This window comes from Cherax quadricarinatus, chromosome 33, assembly GCF_038502225.1.
Source record: "Cherax quadricarinatus isolate ZL_2023a chromosome 33, ASM3850222v1, whole genome shotgun sequence".
NCBI classification, from domain to species: Eukaryota; Metazoa; Arthropoda; class Malacostraca; order Decapoda; family Parastacidae; genus Cherax; species Cherax quadricarinatus.
Window position 1 is genome coordinate 32,742,720 of NC_091324.1, and position 27,694 is coordinate 32,770,413.

The 27,694-nt window shown below is 37.4% G+C and overlaps 1 protein-coding gene and 1 long non-coding RNA gene across 3 annotated transcripts in view; both read right to left on the reverse strand.

The window, feature by feature from the left end:
- Nucleotides 1–289: 289 nt before the first annotated feature.
- LOC138853563 (uncharacterized) overlaps nucleotides 290–27,694 on the reverse strand; it is a 118,884-nt gene continuing 91,479 nt past the window's right edge. Inside the window, exon 2 of the long non-coding RNA XR_011392735.1 lies at nucleotides 290–945. This is a non-coding gene — a long non-coding RNA (uncharacterized lncRNA). The remainder of the gene's footprint in view (nucleotides 946–27,694) is intronic.
- LOC128694039 (zinc finger protein 271-like) overlaps nucleotides 4,598–27,694 on the reverse strand; it is a 91,512-nt gene continuing 68,415 nt past the window's right edge. For both annotated transcript variants that reach the window (XM_070091029.1, XM_070091028.1), the window contains one exon: nucleotides 4,598–15,715. In XM_070091029.1, coding sequence (XP_069947130.1) covers nucleotides 14,231–15,205 — 975 coding nt within the window. In that variant the 5' untranslated portion in view covers nucleotides 15,206–15,715 and the 3' untranslated portion in view covers nucleotides 4,598–14,230. The remainder of the gene's footprint in view (nucleotides 15,716–27,694) is intronic.

The window sequence follows — 27,694 nt, forward strand, 5'->3', positions numbered from 1 at the left end:
GAGATGAATGGTTTTGGAGACCTGGCGAACTGTTGCAGTGTGAGCAGGGTAATACTCTGTGAAAGGATTTAGGGAAACTGGTTAACAGGACTCGAGTCCTGGAGGCGAGAAGTATAATGCATGCACTATAAAGGAGGGGTTTGGGATATTGGCTGTTTGGAGTGACATCTAAACAATCATATCTGGGCACCTCCACAAAGACAATGTGTAAATAATGGTGAAAGTGTTTCTTTCTTGGGTTACCCTGCCTTGGCAGGGAAAGGCCATTTTGAAAATAAATACACATATATGTATGTCATATGTAATAAACCAAACTTGCTCAATACACCCAACTACCTTCAAAATTCTTTTACAAAATGATAGATAATTTTTTTTCATTGGCATTGATACGATGATTTTTATTTTTTGACCAATTTTTGGTCTAACTTATAGACCTTGCCTAACATCACTTAAACATTAGTGTATACAGCAGGGCCCCACATATACGGCAAGGTAGCTTCCAGGCTACTGCCGTAAAGCAAAATTCGTCATAAAGCAAATCACCCTTTTTTTCACATTTCAATGCATATAAATGCCTGATAACTTTTTGACACTGCAACAGAACTAGGCATAAAAAAGTAAAATACACATACAGTACACCCATTACTTACCTTAAAACATTTGTAGTCTTAATGTAGGGTGAGAGGCAAATACACCTACCATCCGACTTACGACCTGCTCGACTTACGACCACTCGACTTACGACCGTGTTTTTTATGCCAAATTTCTGGGAAATAAACAACTATTTGTGTTGTACACAGTGTTTATCCTAAACCTTACAGTATAAAATACAGTACTAACAGCATAAAAAGTAAAGTAAAACATGAAATACCAAAATAAAACAATAAAATAAAGTCATTACAAAAATGTTTTGTTGATATTCAGTAGTAAAGTTCGACTTACGACCTGTTTCTCGGAACCAAACTCGGTCGTAAGTCGGATTATAGGTGTAGTATTTATTGTCATAATATTTATTATGTTTATTTTACTACGATTGTATATGTTGTGTTTATATATGTAGCACATTATATAATTTTGAAAAAATTACATGATACGTTACATATCATATAAACAAAATTACAGTATATAATACGCTACATTAATTCATAGATGAATTAGTGATAATGTCTATAATAACGTAATAAACATTTAACCCTTTCAGGGTTGAGAGGCCATCTCCTAAACTTGTTCTCAGGGTTGAAATTTTTTCGGAAAAAAAAAAAAATATTTTTTTCTCATGAAAAGATAGAGAATCTTTTCCTGGTCATAATGACACCAAAAGTATGAAATTTGATGGAAAACTTACAGAATTATGCTCTTGCGAAGTTAGTGGTCTCAACGATGTTTACGCATCGGCGATTCCGCCCAATTCCTGTGTACTAATCAACAAAAATCATAACTATTTTGCAAGAACTCCATTTTTTTCTATTGAATGAGTACAAAAAAACACCCATTTACCGACTTCAACTATCTAATAAAGTGGTCAGAAATTAGCATTTTTGCCAATTTCACTCAAATTTCAAAAGATGCTGATTTCCAAATAGGGTCCAGAATAAACAAGACAGACATTCCTGGCAATAAAATAACATTTCCTCTGTTCATTAGTCACATCCCCACGCCCCTCTTACATTTCTCTTGCTTTCCACTCTGAACTTTTATTCTCAAAAAAATAGAAGATTTACTGTTATTCAGACTACTGCATTTGTGTAGAAATGGTATAACTAATATCAGCGCACTTTTTTTTTTTTTCAACAAGTCAGCCGTCTCCCACCGAGGCAGGGTGACCCAAAAAAGAAAGAAAATCCCCAAAAAGAAAATACTTTCATCATCATTCAACACTTTCACCACACTCACACATTATCACTGTTTTTGCAGAGGTGCTCAGAATACAACAGCTTAGAAGCATATATGTATAAAGATACACAACATATCCCTCCAAACTGCCAATATCAGCGCACTTGTAAAAGAATATTACTCTCACCAGTTGATGTGTACTGGACGCGTGGCATGATTTGTTTACTTTTGAACTTTGGCAAAAATAGAACATTTCTGCTACTTTGAGCTCAATTTCAAGGTACGTACTTTTCATTGTGAAACCAATCAATATCATCTCAATTTCTGTAATATGTCTTCCATTCTATAAAATGAGACCAGGAAAACTAGAATACGACCATAAATACCATACAAAAATACAGTGCAAAGTCGCTGCTTTAAACCAAAAAACACAAGTTTTTTTTTTTTCTTGTTATGCACTGTGCTGCAGGAATTTTTTTATGCTGTGCACACTGACCACATAGACCCATTCTTTCATATGTAGGCCTACCAGCTTTCTCTTGCTAGATTTGAAGGCACTAGAATTTAGGCATACTAATATGTCAATAACCCTGGTACATAAGCCGTACTAGTACGTCAGAAACCCTGAAAGGGTTAAAGTGCCCCAGAGTGATTATTATTATCATGCTTAATGCCATCAACATGCTCACTCAGTTCAAACATGAATTTATGAAAATGTCTACAATATTGTAATTTACATTAACCCTTTGAGGGTCCATCCCATAGTTCTATGGCTTTGAAGCCAGGGTCCCAGCCGTAGTACTACGTCATGAGCTCAACTCACTCAGATTAGTTGAGCGGTAAATTTGGTCCTAGATATGAGAGAATGCATCTATGTGGTAAGTGTGCACCATATAAAACAAACCCTGTACAGCACAGTGCATAATTAGAAAAAAAAAACTGTGACCATGTTTTTGGATTAAAACAGTAACTTTGTGGTGTATTTTTGTACGGTTTTCATGGCTGTATTTACGGTTTCTTGGTTTCATTTTATAGAGTGGAAGGTATATCAAAGAAATAGAGATGATTTTGATTGGTTTTGATAGCCTGAAATTGAGCTCATATTAGTAGAAATGTTCGATTTTTGCTGATGTTCAAGAGTAAACAAATCACATGTCCAATACATGTCAGCTGGTGGGTCTAATGCATGTTCATGAATGCGCTGGTATTGTTTATACAATTATTACAATATTGCATAATAAAAATTCTTTATGCGAATAAAAAATCAAAATGGAATTCATGTGTAAAGCCTGGAAACATAACCAATAAACAGAGAAAATGTTATTTTAGTGCCAGGAATGCCTGCACTGTTTACTCTGGACCCTATTTTGAAATTGGAATATTTTGAACTTTGTGTGAAATTGGCCAAATTACCAATTTCTGATCACTTTATTGGGTAGTTGATTGGGCGATTTCTTGTGGTCAACAGATAAAGTGGAACACACTAATGAAATAACTAAGAATTTGAACTGACCGAAAATAGGACTCAAAGTGGGCAAAATCACCAATGGTTTAGAAAGACACATAAGCAAACACTATAACATATTTATTAGAAAATGTTTCGGTCCTGGGACCTTGATCACTTCTAACATACAGAGGTAGAAAGACATTATATATATAGGCGGAGAGTGAGATGTGACGCACGTGACCTGAGGAATGTCATAAGAACATAAGAATGGAGGAACACTGTAGAAGGCCTACTGGCCCATGCGAGGCAGGTCCTTATCAAAACAACCTCTACCTATGATGAGGACGGGTAGACGATGAAATCATGTGACTCCTGTGTTGTTGGGTTGGTGCTGCTTAAGTATCATGTATGCCAATATTTTTGAAATTTTGTAGTTTCCAGTGTTGCGTTCTATAGTGTCGGTGACAGCGATTAGTGAGGCTTCTAGGCACCGTCGGCGTCTGAGGTCTGGTTCGGTGAGAACGCCTATATATATAATGTCTTTCTACCTCTGTATGTTAGAAGTGATCAAGGTCCCAGGACCGAAACGTTTTCTAATAAATATGTTATAGTGTTTGCTTACGTGTCTTTCTAAACCAACTTGTCGGTATTTATTACCAAGGTTTATACCAAAATCACCAATGCATAAATATCGCTGACATAGCAAAATTTATGAGAGCGTAATTTTGTCAAGTTTTTATTAATTATCTACTTTTTGTTTTATTACCCTCGGAAAAAGATTCTCAACCATTTCATAATGTAAACAAAAAAAAATGTTTTTTTTTAAATTCTTGGACCCTGTGGAGAATTTTCAGATTGGGTTCTGGACCCTTAAAAAGGGTTAAAGTACCTCAGAGCGATTAGTATTATTATCAATGTTCACTGAGTTTAACGATGGACTGATGAAAATATCTATAATTGACTCAAGAAATCGTAATGACACGATTGCAAACAAACCATACCACCGGCCGGGATTGAACCCGTGGTCATAGAGTCTCAAAACTCCAGCCCGTCGTGTTAGCCACTAGACCAGCTAGCTGGTCTAGTGGCTAACGCGACAGGCTGGAGTTTTGAGACTCTATGACCGCGGGTTCAATCCCGGCCGGGGGTATGGTTTGTCTATAATTTATGGCACTTCAAGTATCCCAGAGCAATTATTATTATGCTTATTGCCATCAACATACCTTATTCACTGAGTTTAATCATTTCTAACTAACCCTTTGACTGTTGCAACCCCAAATCCTGAGGTGTCTCCTGGTGCTGAAAAATTTTTGAAAAAAAAAAAAAAAAAAAAAAATTCTTATGAAATGATAGAGAATCTTTTTCCGATAGTAATGACACCAAAAGAACGAAATTTGATGGAAAACTTATGGAATTACATTCTCATGAAGTTAGCGACCTCGGCGATATTTACAAATCAGCAATTTCGCCCACTTTGAGCCCTATTTTCGGCTAATTCCACTGTTCCAGTCGACCAAGCTCATAGCTATTTCTTTAGAACTCCATTTGTTCTATCGATTGAGTACAAAAAACTGCCCATTTACTGGTTCCAACTATCCAATAACGTGGTCAGAAATTTGCAATTTGGCCAATTTCAGGCAAATTAAAAAATATGACAATTCCAAAATAGGGTCCAGAATGATTAATGCAGACAGTCCTGGCTCTAAAATAACATTTTCTTTGTTCATCAGTCACATCTCCAGGCCCCTCTGATATTACTCTTCCTCTCTATTTTGAATTTTTATTCAAACAAAAAATAAAAGATTTACTGTTATGCAGACTACTGCAATATTGTAATAATTGTATAAATAATGTCAACCCATTCATGACTGCATATTAGAATGGCTAGTTGAACATTTATTGGACAATGACATCATTTGTTTACTTTTGAACATCAGCAAAAATCAAACATTTCCCCTAATTTGAGCTCCATCTCAAGATTCTTTTCATAGTAAAACCAATCAAAGTCACTTCTATTTCTATAATATGTTTCCCATTCTATCAAATGAGACCAAAAATATGAGAATACAACCATAAATACTATAAAAACATACACCACAAAGTCGGCGTTTTAATCCAAAAATACAGTTGGAATTTTTTTTCTCATTATGTACTGCGTGCTGTAAGATTTTTTTTATATGGTGCACACAGACCCATTCTCTCACATGTGGGCCTACCAGCTTTCTCCTGCTTGATCTGAAGTCCCTAGAATTTTTTAGTATATATACGTCAAACACGGTGGCTCATAAGACATATATATACGACCGAAGCAGTCAAAGGGTTAAGGCTAGAGGCTTACAACCCTTCTTTTTACCACAACTAACCTTAGATGCCATTGTAAATGAGAGAGACCCGGAGAATGTAAACAAAGAGATGGTGGGCAGTCAGATGAATGCAGTTCATACACGTTCATTTCACATATTGCATGCATTTGTGAAGCTTTTTCCCAACAACACACACACTTTATACTGTGTACAAGTTGTCTTCATGTTGGTGCAGTGAAATAACAGCAACACTCCCATTCTCATGCCACACACCACTTTTAAAGCAAATGATGCTTGAGTGAAGGCATACGAAAGGAATAATTTTTCTACAGTTACCCCAGTAATACAGTAGGGTCCCGCTTTATGGCATTTCGCTTTACGGCGTTTTGTTTTACGGTGTTTCGCTTTACAGAGTTCCACTAATACAGACATTTCAAATTTTGACCAAAACTCTCTATACGGCTCCCCCCACCTGACTTTCTAATACGGTCACTGCATCACACTCGGTCTGTTTACATTCTCTGTGAGCTCTGTAAGCACTGCGTCTCTCCATTATGTCTGGAAACTCCAAAATTTCAAGTGTTTTTATAAGTTATTTCATATTTTATATATACTCTGCTAATCATAATTATGTATACCCGTACCTCAATAAACTTACACACTGTGCTGGCATGCAGGTACACATTAAAATTGGTAAGAGTGTCTTATGTGTCAAGATGCCATATTAGTAATGATAATAATAATACTCAATAATAATCACCGAGTCTCATTAAATGTCCTATATTATGTTAATATATGCATTTTCATTAATCCATCTATATTTTTTCAAAATTATATAATAAACACGATACATAACATATAAAGATGATAAATACACCCCACAGTAGAATAAATAAACATAAATATGAGATGTGGCAACCAGATGGCTTGTACAAGTGACGCCATATTTGTAATAATAATAATATTCAATAACAATCACCGAGTCTCATTAAATGACGTATATTACATTAACCCTTTCGGGGTATTGGTTGTACTAGTACGGCTTACGTGCAGGGTTTTTTGACGTACTAGTACGCATAAATTCTAGCGCCGTCAAATCTTGCCGGAAAAGGCTGGTAGGCCTAGTTGTGAGAGAATGGGTCTGTGTGGTGGGTGTGTGCGGTAGAAAAAAATCTGGGACCCAGTGGTGCATTGTGGGAACGCCATCTTAATACACAATGTCCACCATGCCTCGCGGTAAGAAGTTGCTATTCCAAGGGGAAGGAGTACATCTCGGAGTATATCCCGTGGCTGTACAACAGGAAATGACAGTGAAAATGACGATGATACTGTTGCAATTGGGATGGAAAATGTGCATGGTGGTGGTGGTGGTGCCGGGCGTGAGGCACCATCAGTGGACCATGCTGCCACCCACGCCGCTGCCTCAGCTGATCTACAACAAAGGCCACCATCCCCCACCACACCAGCCTCCACAACCACAACCACCTGTCATTGTCCAGTACCCACCAGCAGACCGCACCTGGGATTGGCAGAAAGCTGTCTATTTTGTTCCAAATCCCCACCAGTTTGATGAAAGCCAAAGTGGAATACGGCCATGTTGTACACTGGGAAACAATGCCACTGAACTGGAATGTTTCGAGTTATTCTTTGACGAACCCCTGATGGAAAGTATTGTCATGGAAAGCAACACATACTGCGAGTACACCATGGCAAACACAATACTTTCACCAAAATCACGTCTACACCGGTAGGAGGAGACAACTGTGGCTGAGATGTATCTTTTCTTTGCCACAATAATGCTTATGCCTGATGTGTATAAGCACAGAGTGAAATCATACCGGTCAACAGACCGCCTGATTGCAACCCCAGGTTTCAGTAATATAATGCCAGTGAATCGATTTGCGCTAATGTTACGTATGCTTCACTTTTCAGATAAAACCAGGCCTGACAGAAATGACAGGTTATATAAGATTAGGCATGTGTTTGTGTATCTGAAAGAGAAATTCAATATGTATTTTTATCCCTTCAGGAAGCTTGTAATTGACGAGTCTTTAATTCTGTTCAAAGGAAGACTCTCTTTTAAGCAGTACATACCAAGCAAGAGGAAACACTTTGGTATAAAGCTGTTTGTGCTTTGTGATTGTTACAGTGGTCTGGTATTGGATATTATTGTGTACACTGGAAGTTATACATTGCAAAATACCAGGAAGTTATTGGGCATCTCTGGTGATGTGGTTAGAACAATGATAGAACCATACCTTGGAAAGGGGCATATATTATATACAGATAACTGGTACACAAGCCCCACACACAGTGATTTTTTGCAAGTGAACATGACAGATGTGTGTGGCACAGTGCGTGCAAATCAGAAACATATGCCCAGGTTTGACGCTGGTACTCGTAGAGGCGTTTGCTGCCAATGACATCATGGCATTTTGGTGGCATGACAAACGAGATGTCACATTGTTGTCATCAGTTCACCCTAATGAAATGGCAGACACTGGCAGGCAGCATAGAGAGAGCAATGAACCCATTCTAAAACCTGCAGCTGTGATTGATTACACCTTCAATATGCATTCACTGGACAAATGTGACATGCAGATTGGGTTTGCTGATTGTGTTTGCAAGAGTTATAAGTGGTACATAAAACTCTTTTTCCATCTTCTGGACATTTCCATGCTCAATGCTTATAATATGCATAAGATGAGGACCAGAAACAAATCACCATACGGCGAATTCTGTTTGTCTGTCATCAGACAAATAATATTCAAGTACCAAGGAACAACACCTGCAATAGACCGCCCACCAAATTTTCAACAACTTCCTTCTCGTTTGAAGCACGGTGATCACTTCCTGGTAAAACTGCCTGCTACTGCTTTCAAGAAAAAGGCTCAGAAGAGGTGTTATGTCTGTGCACATACAGGAAAGCGCCCACAACAACGCAGAGACACTCGTTTTATGTGTGAGGAGTGCAAAACTCCACTGTGCATGACACCATGTTTGAAAGACTTCCACAGGCTGCAGAACTTCTAGAAACATTCCCTGTGACTGTATATGTGTATATAAAATATAGAAAAATAGTAATAAACAACATTTCATATCGTCTGTTTGTGTAAATATATGTAAACAAAACAATAACAACAGTGTTTACACCGTTATTGTGTAGTATTGAAAAAGAAATAACTTACAAAATACTGATCATATTGGTCTCACAGGCCATAAAAGGTACTTGGAAAAAGAAAAATTAAAAAAATAATAGAAAATAGTACATAAAGTAAATAAAAGAATACTGGCTGACGGCAGTCAGCGATGTTACCAGATGTTGTTCACTTTTTGCAAGCTTCACGCCTCCATATCTCGGTAAGTATTGATGGTAAAAAACTTTTGTTTTGCCTATAATGTTTAGAAAAAAAAAACTATTTTTTCAAAAGATTTTTTTTTTTTTTTTTTTTTTTTTTTTGAAATTTGGCCAACCCTGAAAACAAGTCTCTGAGAGGACCTGCCGACCCCCAAAGGGTTAATACAGTGGACCCCCACATAACGTTGGCATTGCATAGCGTTAAATCCGCATAGCAATACATTTTATCGCTAAAATTTTGCCTCGCACAGCACTAAAAAACTCGTCAGCGCGATTCATCCGAGACGCGTCCATGCGGCCTGAGCCAGCCTCAATTGCTCTGCCAGTGGCATTGTTTACAAGCCAGCCTCTGTGGTAACATTCAACCATACAATCGGAACATTTAGTATTATTACAGCCTTTTTATAGTGATTTCACCTGAAAAATAAGTGACCATGGGCCCCAAGAAAGCTTCTAGTGCCAACCCTACAGGAATAAGGGTGAGAATTACTATGGAGATGAAGAAAGAGATCATTGCTAAGTATGAAAGTGGAGTGCATGTCTCCGAGCTGGCCAGGTTGTATAGTAAACCCCAATCAACCATCGCTACTATTGTGTCCAAGAGAACGGCAATCAAGGAAGCTGTTCTTGCCAAAGGTTTAACTGTGCTTTCGAAACAGAGATCGCAAGTGATAGAAGATGTTGAGAGACTGTTATTGGTGTGGATAAACGAAAAACAGATAGCAGGCGATAGCATCTCTCAAGCGATCATAAGTGAAAAGGATAGGAAGTTGCACGAGGATTTAATTAGAAAAATGCCACAACTAGTTGTGATGCGAGTGAATTTAAGGCCAGCAAAGGTTGGTTTGAGAGATTTAAGAGGCGTAGTGGCATACATAATGTGATAAGGCATGGTGAGGCTGTCAGTTTGGACCAAAAAGCAGCTGAAAAATATGTGCATGAATTCAAGGAGTACATAGACAGTGAAGGACTGAAACCTGAACAAGTGTTTAATTGTGACGAAACAGGCCTGTTTTGGAAGAAAATGCCAAGCAGGACCTACATTACTCAGGAGGAAAAGGCACTCCCAGGACATAAGCCTATGAAAGACAGGCTTACTCTTCTCATGTGTGCCAATGCTAGTGGTGATTGCAAAGTGAAGCCTTTATTAGTGTATCACTCTGAAACTCCCAGAGCGTTCAGGCAAAAGAATATCCTCAAGGCTAATTTGTGTGTGCTGTGGAGGGCAAACAATAAGGCATGGGTCACTAGGGACTTTTTCTATGACTGGTTACACCAAGCATTTGCCCCCACTGTGAAAAATTACCTAACTGAAAAGAAATTAGACCTTAAGTGCCTCCTGGTGTTAGACAATGCCCCTGGTCATCCTACAGACTTGGCAGAGGGACTTTGTGGGGATATGAGCTTCATTAAGGTGAAGTTTTTGCCTCCTAATACCAATCCTCTCCTGCAGCCCATGGACCAGCAGGTTATTGCAAACTACAAAAAACTGTACACAAAAGCTCTGTTTGAAAGGTGCTTTGTAGTGACCTCAGAAACTCAAGAGAGTTTTGGAGAGATCACTTTAATATCCTCAATTGTGTAAACCTTATAGGTAAGGCTTGGGAGGGAGTGACTAAGAGGACCTTGAGCTCTGCCTGGAAGAAACTGTGGCCAGAATGTGTAGACCCAAGGGATTTTGAAGGATTTGAGGCTAACCCTGAGAGGAGTATGCCAGTTGAGGAATCAATTGTGGCATTGGGGAAGTCCTTGGGGTTGGAGGTTAGTGGGGAGGATGTGGAAGAGTTGGTGGAGGAGGACAATGAAGAGCTAACCACTGATGAGCTGCTAGATCAACTTCAACAGCAAGAGGCCACACATGAGGAAACTGCTTCGGAGGAGGGGAGAGAGAAATTGAAGAAGTTGCCTACTTCAAAGATTAAGGAAATGTGTGCAAAGTGGCTTGAAGTGCAAACCTTCATGGATGAAAATCACCCTCAGGCAGCTATTGCAAGCCGTGCTGGTGACTATTACACTGACACTGTTGTGAAACACTTTAGGAAAGTCATAAAGGAACGAGAGGTACAGGCCACTATGGACAGACATCTTGTGCGACAGAAGTCCAGTGACTCTGAAGCTGGTCCTAGTGGCATTAAAAGAAGAAGGGAAGCAACCCCAGAAAAGGACTTGACACCTCAAGTCCTAATGGAAGGGGATTCCCCTTCTAAACACTAAAACCATCCAGTCTCCCCTCCTCCCATCCCATCAATCATCACCACATCTTCAATAAAGGTAAGTGTCATGTAACTGTGCATGTTTTCTTAAGTTTGTGTGTATTAAAATTAATATTTCATGTGGTAAAAATTTTTTTTTTTCATACTTTTGGGTGTCTTGCACGGATTAATTTGATTTCCATTATTTCTTATGGGGAAAATTAATTCGCATAACAATAATTTCACACAACATTGAGCTCTCAGGAACGGACTAATAGCGTTATGTGGGGGTCCACTGTATACATATTTTCATTAATCGAGCTATGGTATTTTTTTCAAAATTATATAATAAACATGATACATAACATAAAGATGATAAATACACCCCACAGTGGAATAAATAAACATAAATATGAGATGTGGTAGCCAGATAACTTGTACGAATGACGGGAAGAAAAAAAATTTCTCTAGTCCAACCTAAGAGAAAATGTGTTACTGGGTGTAAGTGTAGAAAATTATTCCTTTCATATGCCTTCACTCAGAGTGTCATTTCTTCTAAAAATGGTGTTATATGAGAATGGGAGTGTTCCTCTTTATTCTACCGTATCAACGTAGAGACAATTTGTACACAATGTAACTTGTACATAAACCAGATGTGCTCGCCTGGTTTGTTTACAAAACTCGCATACGCCTGGCTTGTTTACATAACTCCGCAAGTGTCCTCTCTCATGTACTCATTCTCTCTCTCTCTCATTTATTCGTTTTATCTCATTTACTCACCTGTGACCCTACATTAAGACTACAAATATTTTAAGGAAAGTAATGAGTGAACTGTATATGCATTTTATCACTCTGGGATGCTTAAATGGCATAGAATATTATGTGTGGGCGGGTTGGCCTGGTATGGCAGCCTGGCTGGCTACCATACATACCACACTTGATTTCTTACAATAAATACTACTCATCTCACCCTAGATTAAAACTACAAATACTATTTTAAGATAAGTAATGAGTGTACTACATGTGTATTTTTTCATTGTTTTTAATGCCTAGTTCTATTGCTAACTTAAAATATGTTAGTGTAAACTTGTTAGCTAGTGTTTATATGCATTTATAAGTGGGGAAAAAAGGGTGTTTCTCTTTACAGCGATTTCTGCTTTATGGGAGTAGCCTGGAACCTAACCTGTAGTATAAGTGGGGCCCTATTGAATTTTAGTGTACACAGCTTCTCTGGTCTTGGACTAGAGAAAACGAAATTCTTGCCATCACTCCTACAAGCCGCCCAGCTACCGCACCTCATATTTATATAAATTTGTTTTTCTACAGTTGTATTATCTTTCTATGAAATGTAGCATGTTCCTTATATAATTTTGAAAAAATATCAGAGATGGACTAACAAAAATGTGTATAACATAATACAGAGGACCCTCGGCTAACGAACGCATCATATAACATTAAATCCGCCTAACGAAGCATTTGAGCATAAAAATTTTGGCCCACCTAATGACAAAAACTCGCCAAACGTGATTCGTCCCAAAGCTGTCCGTCCAGCCTGAGCGCCTCAGCTGCACTGCCGTCATTGTTTACAAGCCAGGGTGGCCAGTTTCATGCATACATTCGAAACATTTTGTATTATTCCATTGTTTATAGTGCTTGTAACTGCTAAATGAGCCACCATGAGCCCAAAGAAAGCTTCTAGTGCCAACCCTGTGGTAAAAAGGGTGAGAAATACTATCGAAATACTATCGTACCATGGTTAGCTGCTGCTGCACCACCGTCAGCTGTTGCTGCACCACCATCAGCTGTACTACTTGAAGATGTGGAGACTGTTGTTGGTGTGGCTTAACAAGAAACAATTATTGAGAAACAATTATCCCCGGAGGGTTAGCCACCCAGGATAACCCAAGAAAGTCAGTGAGTCATCAAGGACTGTAACTTATATCCATTGGGGTCCTTAATCTTGTCCCCCAGGATGCGACCCACACCAGTCAACTAATACCCAGGTGAACAGGAAAAAATGCCTGGAACTAGTGCTCATATTGGTGAATTTAAGGCCAGCAAAGGTTGGTTTGAGAGATTTAAGAATCGTAGTGGCATACACAGTGTGATAAGGCATGGCAAAGCTGAAAAATTCCAATCCCAACAAGTGTTCAATTGTGAAGAAACAGGCCTGTTCTGGAAGAAAATGCCAAACAGGACCTACATTACTCAGGAGGAAAAGGCACTCCCAGGACACAAGCCTATGAAAGACAGGCTAACTTTCTTGTATTGTTGTAATGGTAGTGGGGATTGCAAAGTGAAGCCTTCACTCATGTATCACTCTGAAAATCCCAGAGTGTTCAAGAAAAACAATGTCTCATCACTCATCAATACTCTTCAATAAAAGTGTTATTTTAACATTTATTTATATAGTTATTTTGCATGTCACACTGTTTTCTTTGTAGGGAAATGTATATTTCATGAAAAAAAATTTATTTTTAATACTTTTGGCTGTCTGGACGGATTAATTAGATTTCCATTATTTCTTATGGGGAAAATTAATTCGACTAACGATAATTTCGTCTAACAATGAGCTCTCAGGAACGGATTAATATCGTTAGGCGAGGGTCCACTGTATATAACACTGAGCATGCCCCAGAGCGATTATTAGTATTATTATTATTGCGTCTTCAACACTAGTGAGACACTCGTAATAACTTTAATGTGTACCTGCATGCCAGCACAGCAAGTTTATTTAGGTACAAGTACACATAAATACAATTATCAGAGATATAAAATACGCAATAACTTTAAAAGTTTTCAGACATAACTGATAGACATGGAGCTCACGGAGGATGTAAAAAGAGTGGCATGCGGATGCCATGATAGCAAATCAGGGAGCCATAGAAACGAACTTTTGCTCAGAATTTGAAATGTCCATATTAGCGAATCGCTGTAAAACGAAGTGCCGTAAAGCAGGGCCCTCCTGTATCTCATAAATATACTGTCATGTGTTTTACAAGACTTAATTTTAATTCTGATACACTAAACATTGATCTCCTCTATCTCTTGTACATACTCACACATGATTCACAAGGTGGCCTGAGCCAAAAATATTTCAAATACTCTGAACACTAACAGGGTTCATATCTCCTGTATGTGCTCGCTTATGTCTTTCAAGATTGCCTTTTAAATTAAAATATTTTGGACACTCTGAACATTGAAATGGTTTATCTCGAGTATGTACTCTCATATGTTTGATGAGGCTGCCATTTTGACTAAAACATTTCAGACACTCTGAACATTGATACGGTTTATCTCCAGTATGTATTTGCTTATGTTTCTCAAGATTGTCTTGTTTATTAAAATATTTTGGACACTCTGAACACTGAAATGGTTTATTTCGAGTATGTACCCTCATGTGTTTCACAAGGCTGCCATTTTGACTAAAACTTTTCAAACACTCTGAGCACTGATACGGTTTGTCTCCAGTATGTATTCGTGTGTGTGTCACAAGATTGTCACTTGAACTAAAGCATTTCAGACATTCTGAACACTGATATGGTTTAACTCCTGTATGTACTCTAGTATGTTTCACAAGACTACTTTTCGTGTAAAAACATTTTGGACACTCTGTACACTGATATGGCTTATCACCTGTATGCATTCGCATATGTGTCACAAGACTACTTTTTGCACTAAAATATGTCAGACACTCTGTACAGTGATAAGGTTTTTCTCGAGTATGTACTCGCATATGTATCACAAGGCTGCCTTTCTCACTAAAAGATTTCTCACACACTGAACACTGATGTGGTTTATCTCCTGTGTGCACTCTCATATGTTTCACAAGATTGCCATTTGTACTAAAATCTTTCATACATTCTGAACACTGGAACGGTTTGTCTCCTGTATGTACTCGCATATGTGTCACAAGGTGGCCTTTTTGACTAAAATCTTTCAGACACTCTGGACACTGATATGGTTTATCTCCGGTATGTACTCGCAAGTGTTTCAGAAGATTACTTCTGTCACGAAAAGATTTCAGACACACTGAACACTGATGTGGTTTATCTTCTATGTGTTCTTCCATATTTATTATAAAATTTACTTTAATAAAATATTTTAAATGCTAAACAGTCATACTATAAATCTCTGTTATATACTGTCATGTGTATTTGAAGATGCTTTTTATTTCTAAAATAGCTCATACACTAACTATGCAGTTTTTTCCAATAAATTTTACCATATTTGAAGATTCTTCTTGGGTAAAAATATTTAGCAAAGAACATTAGTAAATTCTATCTACTGTTTATATTCTCATTTGTGTGTTACAGACTATCTAGAATATTACAACACTTCACAAGCACACACAAAGCATTAACATGCTTATTTTTCTCTCATGTTTCAATTTCAGATTTCTGTGAAAACTCCAAACCATTTCTCATCTGTATTTTTCCAAGAACAGTCATGCAATTTTCTTAAGTAAAAATTCACAAAAGTAGCAGGTGTTGTTCAAGACATTTAGACAGCTGCTTCTTGAAGAACCGGAGATTTGATGTGTGTGAAGATTTACACAGGTAGCGCATTCACCAAAATACACCTGGAACAGAACAAAGAGTCAACATAATACAATATTCCACTATTACTAACAATATATAGAACTGGAAATCAATAATAATATCTGTTATAAATTTTAACATTTTCTAATAAATGAAACTGTCACAATTATATTTTAAGTATTAAAAGTAGTAATAATGTGTTAAACATAGTATACATATATGTTTTTAATTGTAAAAATCTAACATGCCACATAAAAATGCTTATAAATCAAAATATTACATAGTGAGTATGTACACAGTTTTTGTTAATAAAGTATGCCAGGTACCTTCACCAACCTACTTTTGTGTTGAAAGTAATACCCAACCCTATTAGGTGTTTTCAGTCGACAGAAATTTACACCTGCCTGTCAACACATAGCGTGACAACTCAGGATTCCAGCTAACTACTCACTGCATGCTTAGTGCTCTCTGGGCTTGTGTAGTGGATGGATGTGTGACATGATACTGTGCTTATGGGAGATTCTAAAGAAAAATTGCAAAGGTTAGTGGATGAGTTTGGGAGTGTGTGTAAAAGTAGAAAGTTGAAAGTGAGCATAGAAAAGAGTAAGGTGATGAGGGTGTCAAATGATTTAGATAAAGAAAAATTGGATATCAAATTGGGGAGGAGGAGTATGGAAGAAGTAAATGTTTTCAGATACTTGGGAGTTGACGTGTCGGCGGATGGATTAGTGAAGGATGAGGATTATCATAGAATTGATGAGGGAAAAAAGGTGAGTGGTGCGTTGAGGTATATGTGGAGTCAAAAAACGTTATCTATGAAGGTAAAGAAGGGAATGTATGAAAGTATAGTAGTACCAACACTCTTATATGGGTGTGAAGCTTGGGTGGTAAATGCAGTAGCGAGGAGGCAGTTGGAGGCAGTGGAGATGTCCTGTCTAAGGGCAATGTGTGGTGTAAATATGCAGAAAATTCGGAGTGTGGAAATTAGGAGAAGGTGTGGAGTTAATAAAATCATTAGTCAGAGGGCAGAAGAGGGGTTGTTGATGTGGTTTGGTCATTTAGAGACAATGGATCAAAGCAGACTGACATGGAGAGCCTTTAAATCTGTAGGAGAAGGAAGGCAGGATAGGGGTCGTCCTCGAAAAGGTTGGAAGGAAGGGGTAAGGGAGGTTTTGTGGGCGAGGGGCTTGGACTTCCAGCAGGCGTGCATGAGCGCGTTCGATAGGAGTGAATGGAGACGAATGGTATCTGGGACCTGACGATCTGTTGGAGTGTGAGCAGGGTAATATTTAGTGAAGGGATTCAGGGAAACCGGTTATTTTTATATAGCCGGACTTGAGTCCTGGAAATGGGAAGTACAATGCCTGCACTCTAAAGGAGGTGTTCGGGATATTAGCAGTTTGGAGGGATATGTTGTGTATCTTTATAAGTATATGATTCTAAACTGTTGTGTTCTGAGCACCTCTGCAAAAACAGTGATTATGCGTGAGTGAGGAGAAAGTGTTGAATGATGATGAAAGTATTTTCTTTTTGGGGATTTTCTTTCTTTTTGGGTCACCCTGCCTCGGTGGGAGACGGCCGACTTGTTAAAAAAAAAAAAATATATAATATATATATATATATATATATATATATATATATATATATATATATATATATATATATATATATATATATATATACAGTGGACCCCCAGTTAACGAACTTTTTTCATTCCAGTAGTATGTTTAGGTGCCAGTACTGACCGAATTTTTTCCCATAATGAATATTGTGAAGTAGATTAGTCCATTTCAGACCCCCAAACATACACGTACAAACGCACTTACATAAATACACTTACATAATTGGTCGCATTTGGACGTGATCGTTAAGCGGGGGTCCACTGTATATATATATATATATATATATATATATATATATATATATATATATATATATATATATATATATATATATATATATATATATATATATATATATATATATATCAGATCATCAGATATATCAGATCACTTTCTAGTTGTAGCTACACTGAGAGTAAAAGGTAGATGGGATACAAGGAGAATAGAAGCATCAGGGAAGAGAGAGGTGAAGGTTTATAAACTAAAAGAGGAGGCAGTTAGGGTAAGATATAAACAGCTATTGGAGGATAGATGGGCTAATGAGAGCATAGGCAATGGGGTCGAAGAGGTATGGGGTAGGTTTAAAAATGTAGTGTTAGAGTGTTCAGCAGAAGTTTGTGGTTACAGGAAAGTGGGTGCAGAAGGGAAGAGGAGCGATTGGTGGAATGATGATGTAAAGAGAGTAGTAAGGGAGAAAAAGTTAGCATATGAGAAGTTTTTACAAAGTAGAAGTGATGCAAGGAGGGAAGAGTATATGGAGAAAAAGAGAGAAGTTAAGAGAGTGGTGAAGCAATGTAAAAAGAGAGCAAATGAGAGAGTGGGTGAGATGTTATCAACAAATTTTGTTGAAAATAAGAAAAAGTTTTGGAGTGAGATTAACAAGTTAAGAAAGCCTAGAGAACAAATGGATTTGTCAGTTAAAAATAGGAGAGGAGAGTTATTAAATGGAGAGTTAGAGGTATTGGGAAGATGGAAGGAATATTTTGAGGAATTGTTAAATGTTGATGAAGATAGGGAAGCTGTGATTTCGTGTATAGGGCAAGGAGGAATAACATCTTGTAGGAGTGAGGAAGAGCCAGTTGTGAGTGTGGGGGAAGTTCGTGAAGCAGTAGGTAAAATGAAAGGGGGTAAGGCAGCCGGGATTGATGGGATAAAGATAGAAATGTTAAAAGCAGGTGGGGATATAGTTTTGGAGTGGTTGGTGCAATTATTTAATAAATGTATGGAAGAGGGTAAGGTACCTAGGGATTGGCAGAGAGCATGCATAGTTCCTTTGTATAAAGGCAAAGGGGATAAAAGAGAGTGCAAAAATTATAGGGGGATAAGTCTGTTGAGTGTACCTGGTAAAGTGTATGGTAGAGTTATAATTGAAAGAATTAAGAGTAAGACGGAGAATAGGATAGCAGATGAACAAGGAGGCTTTAGGAAAGGTAGGGGGTGTGTGGACCAGGTGTTTACAGTGAAACATATAAGTGAACAGTATTTAGATAAGGCTAAAGAGGTCTTTGTGGCATTTATGGATTTGGAAAAGGCGTATGACAGGGTGGATAGGGGGGCAATGTGGCAGATGTTGCAAGTGTATGGTGTAGGAGGTAGGTTACTGAAAGCAGTGAAGAGTTTTTACGAGGATAGTGAGGCTCAAGTTAGAGTATGTAGGAAAGAGGGAAATTTTTTCCCAGTAAAAGTAGGCCTTAGACAAGGATGTGTGATGTCACCGTGGTTGTTTAATATATTTATAGATGGGGTTGTAAGAGAAGTAAATGCGAGGGTCTTGGCAAGAGGCGTGGAGTTAAAAGATAAAGAATCACACACAAAGTGAGAGTTGTCACAGCTGCTCTTTGCTGATGACACTGTGCTCTTGGGAGATTCTGAAGAGAAGTTGCAGAGATTGGTGGATGAATTTGGTAGGGTGTGCAAAAGAAGAAAATTAAAGGTGAATACAGGAAAGAGTAAGGTTATGAGGATAACAAAAAGATTAGGTGATGAAAGATTGAATATCAGATTGGAGGGAGAGAGTATGGAGGAGGTGAACGTATTCAGATATTTGGGAGTGGACGTGTCAGCGGATGGGTCTATGAAAGATGAGGTGAATCATAGAATTGATGAGAGAAAAAGAGTGAGTGGTGCACTTAGGAGTCTGTGGAAACAAAGAACTTTGTCCTTGGAGGCAAAGAGGGGAATGTATGAGAGTATAGTTTTAGCAACGCTCTTATATGGGTGTGAAGCGTGGGTGATGAATGTTGCAGCGAGGAGAAGGCTGGAGGCAGTGGAGATGTCATGTCTGAGGGCAATGTGTGGTGTGAATATAATGCAGAGAATTCGTAGTTTGGAAGTTAGGAGGAGGTGCGGGATTACCAAAACTGTTGTCCAGAGGGCTGAGGAAGGGTTGTTGAGGTGGTTCGGACATGTAGAGAGAATGGAGCGAAACAGAATGACTTCAAGAGTGTATCAGTCTGTAGTGGAAGGAAGGCGGGGTAGGGGTCGGCCTAGGAAGGGTTGGAGGGAGGGGGTAAAGGAGGTTTTGTGTGCGAGGGGCTTGGACTTCCAGCAGGCATGCGTGAGGGTGTTTGATAGGAGTGAATGGAGACAAATGGTTTTTTAATACTTGACGTGCTGTTGGAGTGTGAGCAAAGTAACATTTATGAAGGGATTCAGGGAAACCGGCAGGCCGGACTTGAGTCCTGGAGATGGGAAGTACAGTGCCTGCACTCTGAAGGAGGGGTGTTAATGTTGCAGTTTAAAAACTGTAGTGTAAAGCACCCTTCTGGCAAGACAGTGATGGAGTGAATGATGGTGAAAGTTTTTCTTTTTCGGGCCACCCTGCCTTGGTGGGAATCGGCCGGTGTGATAATAAAATAAAAAAATAAAATATATATATATATATATATAAATATATATATATATATATATATATATATATATAAATATATATATATATATATATATATATATACATATATATATATATATATATATATATATATATATATATATATATATATATATATATATATATATATATATATATATATATATATATATTTTTAACAAGTTGGTCGTCTCCCACCGAGGCAGGGTGACCCAAAAAAGAAAGAAAATCCCCAAAAAGAAAACACTTTCACCACACTCACACACTATCACTGCTTTTGCAGAGGTGCTCAGAATACAACAGTTTAGAAGCATACACGCACAAAGATACACAACATATCCCTCCAAACTGCCAATATCCCAAACCCCTCCTTTAAAGTGCAGGCATTGTACTTCCCATTTCCAGGACTCAAGTCCGACTATAAGAAAATAACCGGTTTCCCTGAATCCCTTCACTAAATATTACCCTGCTCACACTCCAACAGATCGTCAGGTCCCAAGTATCATTCGTCTCCATTCACTCCTATCTAACACGCTCATGCACGCTTGCTGGAAGTCCAAGCCCCTCGCCCACAAAACCTCCTTTACCCCCTCTTTCCAACCCTTTCGAGGACGACCCCTACCCCTCTTTCCTTCCCCTATAGATTTATATGCTTTCCATGTCATTCTACTTTGATCCATTCTCTCTAAATGACCAAACCACCTCAACAACCCCTCTTCTGCCCTCTGACTAATGATTTTATTAACTCCACACCTTCTCCAAATTTCCACACTCCGAATTTTCTGCATAATATTTACACCACACATTGCCCTTAGACAGGACATCTCCACTGCCTCCAACCGTCTCCTCGCTGCTGCATTTACCACCGAAGCTTCACATCCATATAAGTGTTGGTACTACTATACTGTCATACATTCACTTCTTTGCCTCCATAGATAACATTTTTTGACTCCACATATACCTCAACGCACCACTCATCTTTTTTCCCTCATCAATTCTATGATTAACCCTTTCAGGGTCCAAGGCCCAAATCTGGAGTCACGCACCAGTGTCCAAGATATTTTAAAAAAAAAATTTGTTATTTTTTCTTATGAAATCGTAGAGAATCTTTTTGTGAAGGTAATGAAACAAAAAGTACGAAAATTGGTGGAAAATTGATGAAATTATGCTCTCGCGAATTTTGATGTGTCAGCGATATTTACGAATCGGCGATTTTGCCGACTTTGACTCCCATTTTAGGCCAATTACATTATTCCAATCAACCAAATTCTTAGCTATTTCACTAGTATTACTTCTATTCTATCGATTGAGCACAAGAAATCGCCAAGTCAACTGTTTCAACTACAAAATAAAGTGATCGAAAATTGTTAATTTGGCCAATTTAACACAAAGTTCAAAATATTCCAATTTCAAAATAAATTCCAGAATGAACAATGTAGGCATTCCTGGCACTAAACTAACATTTCCTCTGTTCATTAGTTATGTTTTGAGGCTTTACAAATAAATTCCATTTTGATTTTTTATTCACATAATGAATTTTTATTCACACCAAAAAATAGAAGATTTACTGTTATGCAATACTGTAATAATTGTATAAATATCATCACCATATTTGTGAATGTATATTAGACCCACCAGCTGATGTGTATTAGACGTGTGAGGTCGTTTGTTTACTCTTGAATATCGGCAAAAATTTAACATTTCCGCTACTTTGAGCTCAGTTTCAAGCCATTTCCAATGCTAAAACCAATCAAAATCATCTCTATTTCTGTAATATGTCTTCCATTCTATCAAATGAGACCAAGAAATCGCAAATACAACTATAAAAAACATACGAAAAAACACTGCAAAGTTGCTGTTTTAATCGAAAAATCATGATTTCATTTTTTTTCTCTCATTATGCACAGTGTGCTGCAGGATCTGTTTTATGTGGTGCACACATACCACATAGATGTATTCTCTCATATCTAGGCCCAAATGTACCACTCACAGTTTATCAGAGTGAGCTGAGCTCATGGCGTAGATCTATGGTTTGGACCCTGAACGTAAAGCTGTAGATCTACGGGACGGACCCTGAAAGGGTTAACCTCATCCTTCATAAACCCATCCGCCGACACGTCAACTCCCAAGTATCTGAAAACATTCACTTCTTCCATACTCCTCCTCCCCAATTTGATATCCAATTTTTCTTTATCTAAATCATTTGATACCCTCATCACCTTACTCTTTTCTATGTTCACTTTCAACTTTCTACCTTTACACACATTCTCAAACTCATCCACTAACCTTTGCAATTTTTCTTTAGAATCTCCCATAAGCACAATATCATCAGCAAAAAGTAACTGTGTCAATTCCCATTTTGAATTTGATTCCCCATAATTTAATCCCACCCCTCTCCCGGACACCCTAGCATTTACTTCTTTTACAACCCTATCTATAAATATATTAAACAACCATGGTGACATTACACATCCCTGTCTAAGACCTACTTTTACCAGGAAGTATTCTCCCTCTCTTCTACACACCCTAACCTGAGCCTCACTATCCTCATAAAAGCTCTTTACAGCATTTAGTAACTTACCACCTATTCCATAAACTTGCAACATCTGCCATATTGCTCCTCTATCCACTCTATCATATGCCTTTTCTAAATCCATAAATGCAATAAAAACTTCCCTACCTTTATCTAAATACTGTTCACATATATGCTTCAATGTAAACACTTGATCTACACATCCCCTACCCACTCTGAAGCCTCCTTGCTCATCCGCAATTCTACATTCTGTCTTACCTCTAATTCTTTCAATTATAACTCTACCGTATACTTTTCCTGGTATACTCAGTAAACTTATTCCTCTATAATTTTTACAATCTCTTTTGTCCCCTTTCCCTTTATATAAAGGGACTATACATGCTCTCCGCCAATCCCTAGGTACCTTCCCCTCTTTCATACATTTATTAAACAAAAGTACCAACCACTCCAACACTATATCCCCCCCTGCTTTTAACATTTCTGTCATGATCCCATCAGTTCCAGCTGCTTTACCCCCTTTCATTCTACGTAATGCCTCACATACCTCCACCACACTTACATTCTGCTCTTCTTCACTCCTAAAAGATGGTATACCTCCCTGGCCAGTGCATGAAATTACCGCCTCACTTTCTTCCTCAACATTTAAAAGTTCCTCAAAATATTCTCGCCATCTACCTAATACCTCCCTCTCCCCATCTACTAACTCCCCTACTCTGTTTTTAACGGACAAATCCATACTTTCCCTAGGCTTTCTTAACTTGTTTAACTCACTCCAAAATTTTTTCTTATTTTCATTAAAATTTCTTGACAGTGCCTCTCCCACTCTATCATCTGCTCTCCTTTTGCACTCTCTCACCACTCTCTTCACCTTTCTTTTACTCTCCATATACTCTGCTCTTCTTATAACACTTCTGCTTTGTAAAAACCTCTCGTAAGCTACCTTTTTCTCTTTTATCACACCCTTTACTTCATCATTCCACCAATCACTCCTCTTTCCTCCTGCCTCCACCCTCCTATAACCACAAACTTCTGCCCCACATTCTAATACTGCATTTTTAAAACTATTCCAACCCTCTTCAATCCCCCCACTACTCATCTTTGCACTAGCCCACCTTTCTGCCAATAGTCGCTTATATCTCGCCCGAACTTCCTCCTCCCTTAGTTTATACACTTTCACCTCCCTCTTACTTGTTGTTGCAACCTTCCCATCTACCTCTTACTCTAACTGTAGCTACAACTAAATAATGATCCGATATATCAGTTGCCCCTCTATAAACATGTACATCCTGGAGCCTACCCATCAACCTTTTATCCACCAATACATAATCTAACAAACTACTTTCATTACGTGCTACATCATACCTAGTATATTTATTTATCTTCTTTTTCATAAAATATGTATTACTTATTACCAAATTTCTTTCTACACATAGCTCCCCATTTACATTTACCCCTGGCACCCCAAATTTACCTACTACTCCCTCCATAACGTTTTTACCCACTTTAGCATTGAAATCCCCGACCACCATTACTCTCACACTTGATTCAAAACTCCCCACGCATTCACTCAACATTTCCCAGAATCTCTCTCTCTCCTCTACACTTCTCTCTTCTCCAGGTGCATACATGCTTACTATAGCCCACTTTTCACATCCAATCTTTATTTTACTCCACATAATCCTTGAATTTATACATTTGTAGTCCCTCTTTTCCTGCCATAGCTTATCCTTCAACATTATTGCTACTCCTTCTTTAGCTCTAACTCTATTTGAAACCCCTGACCTAATCCCATTTATTCCTCTCCATTGAAACTCTCCCACCCCCTTCAGCTTTGTTTCACTTAAAGCCAGGACATCCAGTTTCTTCTCATTCATAACATCCACAATCATCTCTTTCTTATCATTTGCATAACATCCACGCACATCCAGACTTCCCACTTTGACAATTTTCTTCTTCTTATTCTTTTTAGTAATCTTTACAGGAAAAGGGGTTACTAGCCCATTGTTCCCGGCATTTTAGTTGACTTTTACAACACGCATGGCTTACGGAGGAAAGATTCTTATTCCACTTCCCCATGGATATAAAAGGAAAAGTAATAAGACCAAGAACTATTAAGATAAAATCAAAGAAAACTCAGATGAGTGTGTATAAATAAACGTGTACATGTATGTGTAGTGTGACCTAAGTGTAAGTAGAAGTAGCAAGACATGCCTGTAATCTTGCATATTTATGAGACAGACAAAAGACACCAGCAAGCCTACCATCATATATATATATATATATATAATATATATATATATATATATATATATATATATATATATATATATATATATATATATATATATATATATATATATATATTCTTTCAACGTACCAGCAGTATCCCACTGAGGTGGGGTGGCCCAAAAGAAAAAGCTGAAGTTTCTCCTTTTAAATTTAGTAATATATACAGGAGAAGGGGTTACTAGCCCCTTGCTCCCGGCATTTTAGTCGCCTCTTACGACACACATGGCTTACAGAGGAAGAATTCTGTTCCACTTCCCCATGGAGATAAGAGGAAATAAACAAGAACAAGAATTAGAAAGAAAATAGAAGAAAACCCAGAGGGGTGTGTATATATATGCTTGTACATGTATGTGTAGTGTGACCTAAGTGTAAGCAGAAGTAGCAAGACTTACCTGTAATCTTGCATATTTATGAGACAGACAAAAGACACCAGCAATCCTACCATCATGTAAAACGATTACAGGCTTTCGTTTTACACTCACTTGGCAGGACGATAGTACCTCCCTGGGCGGTTGCTGTCTACCAACCTACTACCTACATATATATATATATATGCAATAAGATCACAGTAAACAGGTGATTTCAAAATATGCAAAACAAAAAACCACTCTGAAAGAATAGAGAAATTCCAAGCGCTTTCGTGACTACTCACATTATCAAGGAACTATGAAAGTGAAGCATCCAAGGAAGCTATATAAGGGGTCCGGCCAGCACCTCACTATCAGATCCCACAACGGTTAAACACATGACGCGCGGCGAGCCAACTTGGATACAGTAAATCTTGATACAGTAAAAAAAAACTTTTGATAAAGAATTCCCCCCAAAATGCTGATGGATGTGTCTATAAGATTCCTTGTAAAATTTGCGATAAAGTTTATTACGGTCAAACTGGTAAAAATCTCGAACTAAGATTAAAACAACATAAATATAGCATTAGAACTGGACAAGATTCCAATGCTCTATTTATTCATGTAAGAGATTTTAACCATCCAATTGATTTTCAAAAAGTTGAGAAAGTAGTATCAAGCAAGTCCATGGTCGACAGGAATATAATTGAATCTTGTTTCATAAAAAGCAGTTTTGACAATAATATGAATATTTCCTTTGGTTTATATAAATTAGATCCATTTATAATTAATAGAATTTGGGAAGAATTTAATAATACACTGGACAAATAATTTTTAAATTTTCTTGGGTAGAATAGCTTGGGGGTGAGTTGTGCAAAGGACCTATCCAAGTTGGCTCGCCGCGCGTCACGTGTTTAACCGTTGTGGGATCTGATAGTGAGGTGCTGGCCGGACCCCTTATATAGCTTCCTTGGATGCTTCACTTTCATAGTTCCTTGATAATGTGAGTAGTCACGAAAGCGCTTGGAATTTCTCTATTCTTTCAGAGTGGTTGTTTTACATTATATATAATATATATATATATATATATTATATATAATATATATATATATATTATATATATATTATATATAATATATATATATATATATATATATATATATATATATATATATATATAATATATATATATATATATATATATATATATATATATATATATATATATATATATAATATATATATATATATATATATATATATATATATACATATATATACATATATATACAGGAGGGCCCCGCTTTACGGCGTTTCACTTTACGGCGTTCCGCTAATATGGTCATTTCAAATTATGACCAAAACTCGCTATATGGCTCCCCCCACCTGACTTTCTAATATGGTCACCGCGCCCCACCTTGTTTGTTTACATTCTTCGTGAGCTCAGTAAGCACTAAGTCTCTCCATTTTGTCTGGAAACTCCAAAATTTAAAATGTTTTTAAAAGTTATTTCATATTTTATATATACTCTGATAATTATACTTATGTATACCTGTACTTAAATAAACTTACATACTGTGCTGGCATGCAGGTACACATTAAAATCAGTAAGTGTCTTATGTCTCCAGACATCATATTAGTAATGATAATAATAATCATTGAGTCTCATTTAAATGTCGTATATTACGTTAAATACACATTTTCATTAATCCATCTATGATATTTATTCAAAATTATATAATAAACATGATACATAACATAAAAAGATGATAAATACACCCCACAATAGAATAAATAAACATAAGTATGAGATGTGGTAGCAGACGACTTGCACAAGTGACGCCATATTAGAAATGCTAATAATAATAATAATAATCACCGAGTCTCATTAAATGTTGTATAATAAGTTAATATACACATTTTCATTAATCCATCCATGATATTTTTTTCAAAATTATATAATAAGCACGATACATAACATAAAAAGATGATAAATACACCCTACAATAGAATAAATAAACATAAATATGAGATGTGGTAGCCAGATAACTTGTACAAGTGATGCCAAGAATAACATTTTCTCTAATCTAACATAAGAGAAAATGTGTTACTGGGGGTAACTGTAGAAAATTATTCCTTTCGTATGTATGTAAGTTTATTCAGGTATACACAAATACAGTTACATAGATTATCATACATAACAACATATGTGTAGAGAACCTAGGATAACCCAAAAAAGTCAGAGTGACTTATTTCCATTGCCTTCACTCAGAGCATCATTTCTTCTCAAAATGATGTTACATGAGAATGGGAGTGTTCTTCTTTATTTATTCTACCGTATCAATGTAGAGACAACCTGT